The following is a 12,849-nucleotide window of genomic DNA, read 5'->3' as shown; positions in this document are numbered from 1 at the left end:
TGCATTATCTACTACTCATAGAGGCGACTGCTTCTCTTTTCATTGCTGATATCATTCCCACTGACATTGCAAGGAAGAGAAAGGTTGTGGTCCTGGAGCAGAAGTGATAACTCCAGTTGCTAACATCCTTTCTCCAGAGATCCCAGAGCTGGAAAATGTTCCCTATGACACCTGGCATTAGAGAACCTTGAGCCTCTTCTTCCTCCTGCAATCAGGCTAAGAACCCTGGGGCATCCCCAGATCCTCTCCATCTCTCCCAGTGACATCTTCTTGACTAAACCCCTGTTCATTCCTTCCACCTCAAAATGTCAGCTTATGAAACAGGAATCGTTCGTATGTAGCTTGTTTTTAACCTTTGATATTCCCAGCCAAATTTTCTAGAGAAAGAGTGACCCTCATACCATTCCCATCCATGGGAAAATATTGTCCTCATACCAGCCCCAGCAGAGATACTGAGACAGTTCAGTATTTCTAAGCCAAACATTGGGGGGATTGCACAGCACAGGGGTTCAAAGTAGGAGCTCTGTGGCCAGACTGTTTGGGTTCAAATCCCAACTCTTCCATTCACTACTTCTGTAAATTTGGGTATGGTTACTTCCCTATGTCTCAATGTCCTGTCTGTTTCACCAGGAGCATGATGATGATGGTGGTGATGATGATGGTATCTCCCTTACAGAGTAGGGGGAGGACACAATGAGTTAAAATACAAGTGTCTAAAACAGTTTGACACTCAATAAACGTTAGCTTTATTTTTCTGTATGTCCCATGGCAAAGGCAACTCAAATTCATCTCCATTGCTTTTAAAGGTACATTCCAGCAGATAAAAGGAAAGGAGAGACACTTCCAATGACTATGAAATATTTATTAGCAAAAGGCTTTTTAAGATTGACATAACAAAGAGGGAAATAACTATGTTACTCTATGAGTTGCAACATGTTTTCATTTGCTGCACAGAACATGAAACATGCAGGTTGTAGTTGTCTTCTGGGGAGGCGGGATGTTGGGGAGGCAGGACGTTTGGGAGCCTTATTTTACAAATGAAAGGTGAAGCCACTTGCTGTGGGGTCACACAACTAGTTAAAGGGAAGCTCTGAGACTGGAATAATGGTTTTCTGCCTGGTATCAGAGTGCAGCTGAACTTCTTGGTTAAAACCAATACATAGGAACTAAACCACAGGCCTGCTGTGGTGACTTACATCTGTAATTCCAGCACTCTAGGAGGCCGAGGTGGATGGATTGCTTAACCCCAGGAGTTCGAGACCAGCCTGGGCAACATGGTGAAATCCTGTCTTTATGAAAAATACAAAAAATTATCCAGGCATTGCAGTGCCAGCTAACCAGGAGGCTGAGGTGGGAGGATACTGTGCCTGGTAGTGGAGGCTGCAGTGAGCCATGATCACGCCACTGCACTGCAGCCTGGGTGACAGAATGAGACCGTCTAGAAAAAAAAAAAGAAAAAGAAAGAAAAACGCCCAACACGATTTATTCTTCTTCCTTCTGTCTTTTCAACTGCTCCAGTGTGTTCAAGTTTCCAGAACATTCCTAAGGGAAGGGCATTCGCTGGCCAGAGCTGGGGAGCATTAATGAACAATTAAAAGTGGCTTTGGTGAAGAAAGCAAACGGAAGCCTGCTGCATGCATAGGAGAATAATATTTTCCCTCTGAAGAGGGCAGTATGCAACCAAGGCCAAGTTGTGTACTCAGGTTTTTCTCCCAGGTCTTGCAGTGCAGCCCTCAGAAGCCGAAGCATTTCCAAGAGCTTATTTCTGAATGACAAACATCTTCATACACGAAATAGGATTCTGGAGGTTTGAGCACAGTTACACACTGCCTCTTGCCTGAGGGGACACAAGGCAAACTGATACTAAGGTGGTTATGTAAGATGGATGGAAGAAACTCCAACGATTTCTTTTTCTATCATCTGCCCTCCCAAACCGTCCTCTATGAAATTAAACAATAGCACAGCATTTCAGATGGTCTCTGATGTTTGCAGAAGGAAGTGTTTCTTTTTCTACTAAGACCGCATGCAGCCTGGTTTCTGCTGCCTAAAGCAAAACACCTTCTCGAAAACATCCTTTGCACAGAAATAAAATGTTGGGACTGGGGATCTTAGCTCCTGGGATGCATTTATCAAGCCAATCACAGTAATTATAATTAAAACACAAACTAAGTGAGAGCCGAGCATGAAATACATTAGCAGGAAACCTGAACTGCCTACAATTAAGCCCTGCTTGGTGGCATTTTGAGGTATGTCATTAATACATTTTTGGGGTGGAGAAGATTGATTTTTTTTCCTTAAACATCTTGGTCTAGTTGCATGAAAGGCTTCAACATCAGTCACAAAGGAGGAATAAGGATACACACTATTAACTGCTAAGATTAGAGCTGTAACACAGATGTCCAAAGGTAGCCTAATTGGCTATTTTTTAAAAAAATCTTCCTCAGACACACTGTTAAATATGTTTATTGGGCATTAATTTAACCTATGTCTATTTTAGGGAAGCAAATAATTGAAGATCTTTAGGGAAAATACAGCTTCCATTCCTAGCCTCAATGCGTTAAGTCGACAGTGTTGAAAACCTTTCCACTCTTCCCCATTGTCTAGAGGAGAAAGTCCGTTCTCCTTACAGGTTCTTCATTCAGGTGTCGCCTCTTCAGTAAAGTCCTTAACATATTCTGCTCTCCTAAACCTGGGCTCCCTCAGTCATTAAAACAGGTATCACACTGGTTTTTAACTCTATTTATTTATTTGATCTTTCTCCCCTGGGTCTCCAGCACCTAGCACATGACCCAGCACAGAGCAGATGCTTCAAAAACGTTGAATGAAGAGCGACCAAATAAATAGATAAATAAACGAATGAATAAATGAATGATCTATCTTCCTGGGCACCACAAACCAAATCCTCCAGGTAATCCTCCATTTTGCCCTACCCTGGACAGAAGTCAGCTGGCTCTGCAATGGAAATTCTGGAAGACTTTTAGGAAAAATACATAGAAGAGTAGCTTAGGAGAGGCAGCTCAGGTTGGAAGGGATGCGTGTGAGGTAGGGTGTGTGTGTGTGTGTAGCACTATGAAGCTTCCCATTAGAATAAAAGCACAGGATTTTACTTAAATCTTATTTGGGGGATTGGGTGGGTGATGACAGACTCCAGGGCACACCTGGGTGTATCTTCCCATTTTGCCTAGGGATGGGAGAGCATAGAAGAGATCTTTCTCCAAGCCACTTCAAATATGTATATTTTTAATTTCTATTTTGAGATTGTAGATCCAAATGCAGTTGTAAGAAATAATACATAGACATCCCATGTACCCTTCACCCAGTTTCCCCCGATATTGACACGATGGCAACCAGGACATTGACATTGATACAATCCACCCACCTTACTCAGATTTCACCAGTTTTATATGCGCTCATTTGTATGTGTGTGTGCGAGCGTGGGGTGTACACTTTATATAATATTTCTGAAAGTGGCTTTTCCCTCGCAATGGAGACTGGTGAGGGGTCCAGCCTGATCCATCCCTGCCACGGAGTTGACTCCGGCAGACAGCAGTCTACGCTTGTATTCGTCTCCCGCACACAGTAGGTGGCCAACGACCGTCCCAACCCTTGAACTTGTCATGTCAGGGCGCGTGCAGGAGGGGAGCGCCACATTGTAAGGAAGAAAACCGAGACTTAAGTGCCCAGTATTTTGGAAGCAAAAATCAAACAAACAAAAAACTTGACGATTTCCCCCCGAATTGTGAATTAGCTAGCCGGCTAATTACTCCAAAGCGATCCTGGTGCCGGCACTCGCTGCGACCGCCGAAAAGCGCTGTTTCTGAGACCCGCTCCCGGCTCTGCCAGCGGGGTAGGGGACGCGGGGGCTCCTCCCACCCCTACCGCCGCGTTCACCCCTTTCTTCCCTGGGGCTGGACTGTTTCACCCCGTCTCCAGGCAACGGCCAGGCGCACCGAGCGGGACGTCATTTCCTGAGGAGCCCGGGGGGAGGGGGCGGGCAGGAGGAGGGGCGAGGGGGCGGGGCCCGAGCCGAGCTGGCAACGCGACGGCGTCGGAACTCGCTGGAAGACTCGGCCCGGGTGGCTCAACAGTTCGCAAAGTCCGGGCTCGCGGCCGGGCGGCGCAGGGGCGCAGAGGCTCCCCGGGCGGCTGCATCCCGGGGCTGCCCCGGACATGCCCCGCACCCCTTGTCGGACGCCCGCGCGGCTTCACCGCCTGCGACTCCTGGACTTCTCTGGGACTAGAGCGCCCTCCGCCCCAACTTCTGACTTTGGGGTCCCCCAGCCCTAGAGGAAGGGGCGGCCCGGCTGTAGTAGCCCCGGGCATGGTGTGACGGGGCAGTCAGGTCAGCTTTGCGGCGCCCCCAAACTCCAGCCACCCGTCGTCTCCGTGCCCTCCAGAATGTAGCTGCTGACCCCGCGTCCCCCGGACTCCAGCAGCAGTCTCCGCCACCTCCGGGCTCCAGCAGCCAACTCTTGTGTCTCTCAGGAACCCGCCGACGTCTCCGCGTCTCCCGGATTCCAGGTTCGCGACCCCCGCCGTCTTCGCGCCTCCAGGACTCTAGCAGCGGTCTCCGCGACCCCCTAGGATCCAGCCACTGTACCCGTGCTCCCCAAACCCAGGCTCCAGCCGTCGTCTCCGCGCTCCCGGGGATCCAGCTGTCGCCCAATACCCGCGAGGACAGCGGCACCCCCCACACCCCGCGCGCCCAGAGCCCGGCCGGGCCTCGGCGTGGAGATGAACGCGCCGCTGGACGGCCTGTCGGTGAGCTCGTCCTCCACCGGCTCGCTGGGCTCGGCGGCCGGGGCGGGCGGCGGCGGGGGCGCGGGGCTGCGGCTACTGTCTGCCAACGTGCGCCAGCTGCACCAGGCGCTGACCGCGCTGCTGAGCGAGGCGGAGCGGGAGCAGTTCACCCACTGTCTGAACGCTTACCACGCGCGCCGCAACGTCTTCGACCTGGTGCGCACCCTGCGCGTGCTGCTGGACAGTCCGGTCAAGCGGCGCCTGCTGCCCATGCTTCGTCTGGTCATCCCGCGCTCCGACCAGCTGCTCTTCGACCAATACACGGCCGAGGGCCTCTACCTGCCCGCCACCACCCCCTACAGGCAGCCCGCCTGGGGCGGCCCCGACGGCGCGGGGCCAGGGGAGGTGCGCCTGGTGAGTTTGCGGCGTGCCAAGGCCCACGAGGGCTTGGGCTTCAGCATCCGTGGGGGCTCGGAGCACGGCGTGGGCATCTATGTGTCTCTGGTGGAACCAGGCTCTCTAGCTGAGAAGGAAGGACTGCGGGTCGGGGACCAGATTCTGCGCGTCAACGACAAATCCCTGGCCCGGGTGACCCACGCGGAGGCCGTCAAGGTAAGGCTGTGATTTGGAGAGGAGTCTGGGGCAGAGTATGGACAGAGTGGCACAGCTTTTTCAGTAACTCCATGCTGTGTGTCCTTAGGTGAATCACTTGGCCTTTCTGGGCTTTTTTTTTTTTTTTTAAATACTTTAAAACAGGAATATATAGCTTACAGAGCAAATAGCTCTCAGGCACTGGGAACGTAGTTCTGCACAAACAGACATGGCCCTTGCCTTCGTGAGGCTTAAAGGCTAGTGCAGGCGATAGTAACAAATACTTGAGCAAATGTATGGTTACAATGTGTGAAAAGGGCTGTGGATTCTTATGAGCATTAAAAGAGATAAAATCTCTGCTTGGCATCATTAGCTGGCCGTTGCTAGTGCCATTCTGTGTTTTTTTTTTTTTCCCTGAAACAAAGTTTTGTTAGCTCTTAAGTGGCCTGAGGAGGCCGTTTGTGTGATCCACAGTGCACTGGCTTGACGCTGCTGTTTTTGGACCAGGCTGTGTATCCTGAAGCAAGTCACTTGCCCTCTCAGGACCTCTTGTTCTCCACTTGGAAAATGGGGCCACTGGACCAAATAAGCGGTCCCTAACCTTTTTGGAAATGAGACTCCTGCCTGAATGTCAAAAATAAATTCCTCAGCCCCTGAGAGTGTTTGTCCTTTCTGCCATCTGTTAATTGAGAAATATAACCTCATGACAACAGGCTTCCAGGGATTTAATCATGCTTTTTAAAGGAGTGTGTGTGCTTACTGATCTCACAGCCCAGGGCTACTGAAAACCAGTTGGAGTATGATGGATAGTGTTGGGTCCAGGGTGGATTCATGGATCCTTTGCAGGCATTTGTCCCCCTTCCCCCTTCCCCCGACCTCCTTTTCGTACAAGAAGTGAAGAGTTTGGGGGAAAAGGGACACATGCTCTGCTTCTGCAGAGAAATGCTTTTCAGGGGGTTGGACTGTTCTGTAAACCCCTACTCCCTGCCAGCGCAGGTGTTTTGAACTCCAGCTGAGGGCCTGCTGGCTACTGGGCAACTCCTAGGCAGCAGAGGCCCACGACTACTTCCTCCTGAGTGCCGTTCAGTGACCTGTGTGCAGGTGAGTCTTGAGCCATCTCCCTGGCTGTGCACCTGATGTTGGCTTCCCTCATTTGCTTCCCAGCCCATCAACCCCTTTGGAGGAAGCCCTTGAGGCTTTCAGAAACTTCTTTGCAGCTTCTGGAAAAAGGCCGATCGGTTTATACTGCACCAGGGTGCAGTGGGCGAAGCTCGTTGTGAGTTTCCATGCAACAATGCCTCTTCCGCCTCTATCAATCTTTTCCCTTTGTTTAGCATTCCATATATTTATAAAGAAGTAGTCCATTAGCCTTGGCCTTAAAAGGTCTGGAGTTCCCAGATGATAAATTTATGCACTAAAGATACTTGATGCAAATGATCATTTATAAATGTGGATTCAATTTTAGTGGCAATTTAAAAAGACTTGGGTAACTTAACGGTCACAAGGTGATAAGGTGATACGCTTTGGAAAGGCTGTCAGTTACCTTGGGCATTCAAAACGCAGACTGTGCCTTCCATTTGCACCCCAGACTCAGCTATGCCATAAAGGTCAAGCTGCTTGGCTGTGAGTTTCAGTTTACCAGCAATGCTCCCCGCCTGCCACCCCCGCCTTCCCCCACCACCATTTCATTGAGCCCACTCCAGATCTTCTCTCTGAATCTCCCTCAATAACACCATGGTGCTGTTAAACTGTGACTCAGAGCAGCACCAGCCTTTAGCTTGTTTATTTACTCTTGCTGCTTCCAGAGTAAAACCTAAACTCTCCGTGTCATAGTTTTTGAAGCCTGAGAATAAACCCTTGTTGGCAAGGGAGAGGTTGATAGGAGCAGAGCTGTCCTTTAAGTGTGGGAGCCTGTGGCGCAGGAGCCTGTGTGAGCTGAGCGGCTCTGTCTCTTGACTGTCATTTTCCCAACAGAGGTGGCTACATTGGCAAAATGAGCTCTTGCCCTAGGGTCACCCCACTTCTAGCCATGGCGGGACACATAACCTGCCTGGCATGGACCCTTTGAACCCTTCAGAAGCAACAGGCAAAAGGATGGCTGCTTTGTGTTACATTAACCCCAGGGGGAAAATAGGACAGACTTTTCTTTGGTGGGTGGAATTTAAAACGGAGGAGGCGGAACTTAGTCCCTGAGGCCATGGCACTCCTCATGTAGTTTCAGGGACAGTTTAAAAGAACACCTGGAGAACTGTTGACACATTTCCACAAAATTAAGAGCGAAAAGCCCCTTAACTGAAAGCCAAAAGAGGCCCCAGGTTTTCTACTAGGCACAGACTGCCCTTAACCAGGATTTCTCCACAGGGAGCCGTTCTTTGTGAACTGCAGTGCGGCGAGTCACCATGTCGGGGATTTTATGGTAAAAGTACATAACTGTTAACTGGACTTCAGACTTCATTCAAATTTCGCCATTTTCTCTGCCTATGTCCTTATTTTATTCTAGGATACCACATTGCATTTAGTAGAAGATGTGTTTTCAGTCTTAACAATATTTTTTTTCCTGCAATGGAAGGTGGGGTAAGGGGGAGGAGATCCTTTGAGCTTCCCAAACGGAGAGATTCAGTGTGTGTGTGTGTAATAAAAATTAAATTAAATTAAATTTTAGGAATCAAGTTACCTAATAATTTATGAATAAAGGAATGTTGCAGCTTTTTAAAGAGTGGGTCGAGCAAAGTTTTTTCCACTTCTCTTTCTGATAAATCAAGCATCCATTGTTACCTGAAGCAGTTCAGTGAGGATTTGATCCTATATCCATTGGGGCTTCCACCCCTCTCTTGAAACCCATTTGCAAAATCAGCAGTGACAGGTCCATATGAGGCAAGCCATGTACTATTTGCAATTATGTTGAAATGTTTGATTTTTGAAAAAATATCTTGAATGGGAGCCAACTAATAATAATAAAAAAGTAGACCTTTCAAAGGTTTTCCGCCAAATGTGCTTGATAAATTGGCCAAAGAGTCTACAGACCAGGGATGCTGCCTTAGGCCCTGCTGCATACTTCCTGTGTGACCCTGGGCAAGTCACTGACCCTCTCTGTGTTCCAGGGTGGATGGGCCAGGAGCTGTCCAAGATCCCTTCCAGCTTGGACAGTCTGTGATTTGCTTGGTATGTGCTACACAGAAGGCATTTAGAATGTCTAATCTGATGTTTTCTTGTTCTTTTGAAATTGCTTTCATTTAAGGCAGAATAAGGAAAGTTGGCTAAGGCTTGGGAGATGAGGATCTTGGCACTCTTGTGTAGCATCCTACTATATCATGAAATTGATGGGTTATACACTGTACTGACGAGAGCTTGACTGCTGTCTCTTGACCCACGAACACCAACCCTGGTGCTGTTCCGAAGCAAATGAGGAAACAATAGAATTCTGGCACAAACAGCACTGCCCTGGGGGCATTCAAAATCAAATTCACTTGCTCACTTGCCTTCTGAATCTCCTGATTACGCGGGTAGCAGAACACAGGGTATCCGGGTGCTGCTGGGATATGTGCATATATGTGTGTGTTTCATCTCAATAAAAATTAAACGGCTTCCTTATGGCCTCAGCATCCCCATGGGTGGATTCAAGGAGCATATTAGAATTGAAATATTCCAGAAGTTAAAAACTGTTGCTGGTAATTTCATTTAAATACAGTGATCGCATCCTCCCTCGCTTTGCATAATAACCTGGAAAGAATCTTTCCATATTAATATAAGACATTATATTTGGTCCAGCACGTTCTAAATGACACAGTTGTCCTTTTCCCATTGTGCATGGTTAGCTGAAGCCATTGCAAATTATTACCACTTCCAACTTTATGTCTGAAATGTAGCTTCTGCCCCGGTCTCGTTCCTGTGTCCAGTTTGGAAACTGTGGCACCGTGTCGTGCACAGACTTTCCTCTGGCCCTGTTTTCACTCTTGGGTCCTGTGAGTCCTGCCAGCAATTACATGTAGAAAAGCTCACTTATTAATAAGCCCATTATTGAGTAGATTTGTGGCTGCTGCACATCCATTTCTTTAATTTAGTCTTGTATATTTAGTTGGCTCAAGCTGACGCTCAAGGTTTTAGAAAATTTAATACCTAGGTAGGACAAAATCCTCTTTCATCTGGTTATTTACTCTTTAAATCAAAGAAGCATTTTGTAGGATGGAAGAGAATGCCCTTAAAAAAAATCGGTATTTTTATAGAAAATTCTTGCCTCCTGACTTGAAGCTGGACATGAAAGAGATATAGAACCACACTAGCGCTAGTGTCTTGTTTTCCTGTCATTCTCCTCTGCTGACAAACCCAGCGTTGTTTATTACTTGCCATCAATTCATCAGTTGGTTGGAGCTGCAAAGATAAGTGTGATTCTTTAACCCCCCGACCAATTGGATTGTGTGTGTGTTGCTGCTTTCCAACTCTGCCTGCCGTCAGCCGAACCGGCGGTACGCAGCCTGCCTGCACCTGTCAGTGCCTGCAGCCCCTCACTCATGTGCCTGACTGCTCAAGCTTGAAGCACATGTACAGTCTCCTCAGAGTCATAATCCCTCCTTCATCCTGCAGAGGGCTTTGCACCGAAGCAGGCGTCCATAGGGGATTAGGCTCCAACTGGTGATTTCTTGCAAGGTTCTTTTATGACCTAGAAGGGAAGCCTTTGGTTTACCTTTCTCAGGGACCCCAGACTAATCCTCATCCAGGACCAGCAAATCTGATTGGAAAGAATGACATTAAATGGCTGGACGTATTTGGAGGTTGAAATACAAATCTTTCAAAACTGACTTCTTTTTTAAACTCCTGAGGAAGAATCTGATATTAACTCTGAACTCACACAGACTTCTAATCATGCCCCAGGGTAGGGGTGATTTTTAAGATTTTGTGCTGCTGACATTGGCCTTTTACTTTTAAAGCCTGGCAAGCGGAAAGGGTGCGGAGAATAGGAATCACACTCTCTCTCCATTCTTTTTCCGTGCATTCCTGGTGTCAGCTGCAGGAAGCAGCATCATGGGGCAAGTGCACTTGTGGTTATTTATTTTTTCAATAGACTATTTATTAAAGCAGTTTTCGGTTCACAGCAAAATTGAACAGAAGATACAGAGATTTCCCATATAGTGGACACATGCTAGCCACCCCCATTATCAACAATTGATGAACCTACATTGACACATCATTGTCACCTACAGTATGTAATTTACATTGCACTTGCACTTTACTTTATTGGAAGCCTGTTGGGAACAGGGGAGACTGGCATTAACGAGTACCTACTATGTGCTGGGTGCTTTGTCCCTCCTGTTCCCTTTAACCTTCCCCAGGGGAGGCAGGCAGGCGAGGAGGATCATGCTCAAGGAGATGGAACTGGGGAGCTCAAGGTCCCCATTGGGATTGGGAACCAAGTGGCCTCCCTGCTTGGACCCCAGCCCAAGAATTTTGTAGTCAGCCTCCTGGAAGACAATGCCAGCCAGTCCCCTTACTAGAAAGTGTGGCAGATGTCACATTTTGTACTTGACATTTGAGGGCCTTTTAAGAACCACCCAGAGACTTCACTTTACTAAGATGGGGGCAGGGGGGCGGTCTGAGACCTACATATCAAGGGAGAGTGGTATATTTCAGCCTGTTCCATCGTTGAGTAGAGACATGCATCCATACATTCTCTGAGCAATGCTTACCACACACAGGCCTGTGGCTGATACTTGGACATCAGAGATGAATAGGACATGACCTCTGTCCTTGGGGGATATAGACCTATCCGTGGCCACAGGTCACCCAGCATTTAAAGTGCTGTGACATTCTTATGCTTCTGCATCCCTGCCACCCTCTCTGAAGTAGTACCCCTACCTGCCCACTCCTCTATCCTTCTACTTGGCTTTAGTGTCCTGCAGCCCACTTGTCACTACTAAAAGGACATTTCTTTGTGTCTCTTTATGGTCTCCCTCCCCCATTACAAGTTTGCTCCAGGATAACCAAGACTTGATCTGCCTTGCTCATTCACGCATCTCCAGCTCCCGGCACACCGTAGGTGCTTTAATAAATAAATGAATATTTGCCGAATGAATGGAATGATCTTGCTGCTAATCCAGCACTAGTGAGTTCAGAATTCCCCAGCTCCTGAGAGTGAGATCTGAAGGAAGTCTGTGTATGGCAGCGTTGTGGGTGCTAGACAAAAACACTGAAAAAAGCCACAGGCTCTAGTGCGTGCTTTACCGCCAAGCTGGCTGTGTGGCCGTGGGCAGTTCACGTGACATCTCTGAACCTCAGTCTTTGGAGCTGTGAAATGGGCATACCTACCTCCCACCTGCCTCCTTCCCAGGTGGCTGTGGGGATCAAATGACTACTAGTTGTGACAACATTTGGAACCCTCTGCTATTCGAGTGTAAGGCCTTTAAAAAAAATGTGGTCTGTGCCTGGATACTCAACGGCTTTTCTCATCCCCTGAAGCCCAGAGCCACTCTACAAGACTCTTTCAGCTAGTTCATTTGTCACTTTGCTCTTAATTTTCAAACCGCATCCCCAGAAGTGGGTTATTTCAGCAGCCTGATTGTGTCTTTGATTCCAAAATAGAATCATTTATGCATTCTGAAGCAATCAATGAACCAATTTTGGGTGAGATATATCTTCTGGCTTTTGGTCTTCTTTCTTTCTTTTTTTTTCTTTTTCGTTTTTTTTTTTTGAAAAAAACAAAAACTGTTCAGGTTTCTAGAAACCCAGCATTTTGGGTGAAGGCCAAGTTTCCAGTAACCACACATATGCTTAAAAGCTGCTTTATTCTCTGAGCATGCATAAATGGATTTATTTTTTCTTCCTTTTCAGTCCCAGCACCTTTGCCTCCTTCCCTGTTTGAGAATTTGTGTTCCTTTTGCTAAATTGGCTGTGGCTTTGCTTCAGTTAGCAGCCAGTTTCGTCATGATTTTTTTTCTCTCCACCTGAGTTTCCTAATATCAGCATCCTCTCAACTCTGAATACAAAGCAAATATATCAGCCTTCCATAAACAAGTCCCCAAATGTCCTCTTTCCTGGATTCTAAAGCTGTAGGCTGCAGGGAAGAACAGAGTAAAATGATAAAAAAAGAGTATTCCCAAATCCCCGGGTGTTAGAGCCTTAGAAGTGGTAATTTACAATGTTAGCTTGCTTAAGAATTAACAAACTCCCCAGCCAAGCCTTAACCATGCTAAGGTTTGGGAAACACTGTCTTCCTTTAGGATTCCTCCATCCCCAACACTGTTTATCCCCATAAAGACTTGACCAGAGAGGTGAACCTTTCCTGTCCCCATCCTTAACTATCTCGCAGCAAGATTCCACTTGTGCAAGGTCAACTGACATACTGGAAAATCTGAGGAAGGGAGGTATGTACCCAAGAGGTTAGAGATGGGTTTTGGAGATGGACCTGGGTTCATCTGACAGTGTAACTTGGCTGTGACCTTGGGCAGGTCCCTTTGCCTTTCTGTTACTCAGATATCCTACCACCAAACCTGGCCCATAGTCCTCACAAACATGTCATTGTTGCTG

The 12,849-nt window shown here is 47.6% G+C and overlaps 1 protein-coding gene across 3 annotated transcripts in view; it reads left to right on the top strand.

The window, feature by feature from the left end:
• Positions 1-2,738: 2,738 nt before the first annotated feature.
• Positions 2,739-12,849, top strand: part of WHRN (whirlin) — a 110,891-nt gene continuing 100,780 nt past the window's right edge. For 2 of the 3 annotated variants that reach the window (XM_054520517.2, XM_009244788.4), the window contains exon 1: positions 2,739-5,352. In XM_054520517.2, the coding sequence (XP_054376492.2) occupies positions 4,735-5,352 (618 nt within the window). In that variant the 5' untranslated portion in view covers positions 2,739-4,734. The remainder of the gene's footprint in view (positions 5,353-12,849) is intronic. The other variant, XM_054520516.2, reaches the window with a different exon arrangement.

This window comes from Pongo abelii, chromosome 13 (genome assembly GCF_028885655.2).
Source record: "Pongo abelii isolate AG06213 chromosome 13, NHGRI_mPonAbe1-v2.0_pri, whole genome shotgun sequence".
Classification (NCBI taxonomy): Eukaryota; Metazoa; Chordata; class Mammalia; order Primates; family Hominidae; genus Pongo; species Pongo abelii.
This window is presented reverse-complemented; position numbering and strand designations above follow the sequence as displayed.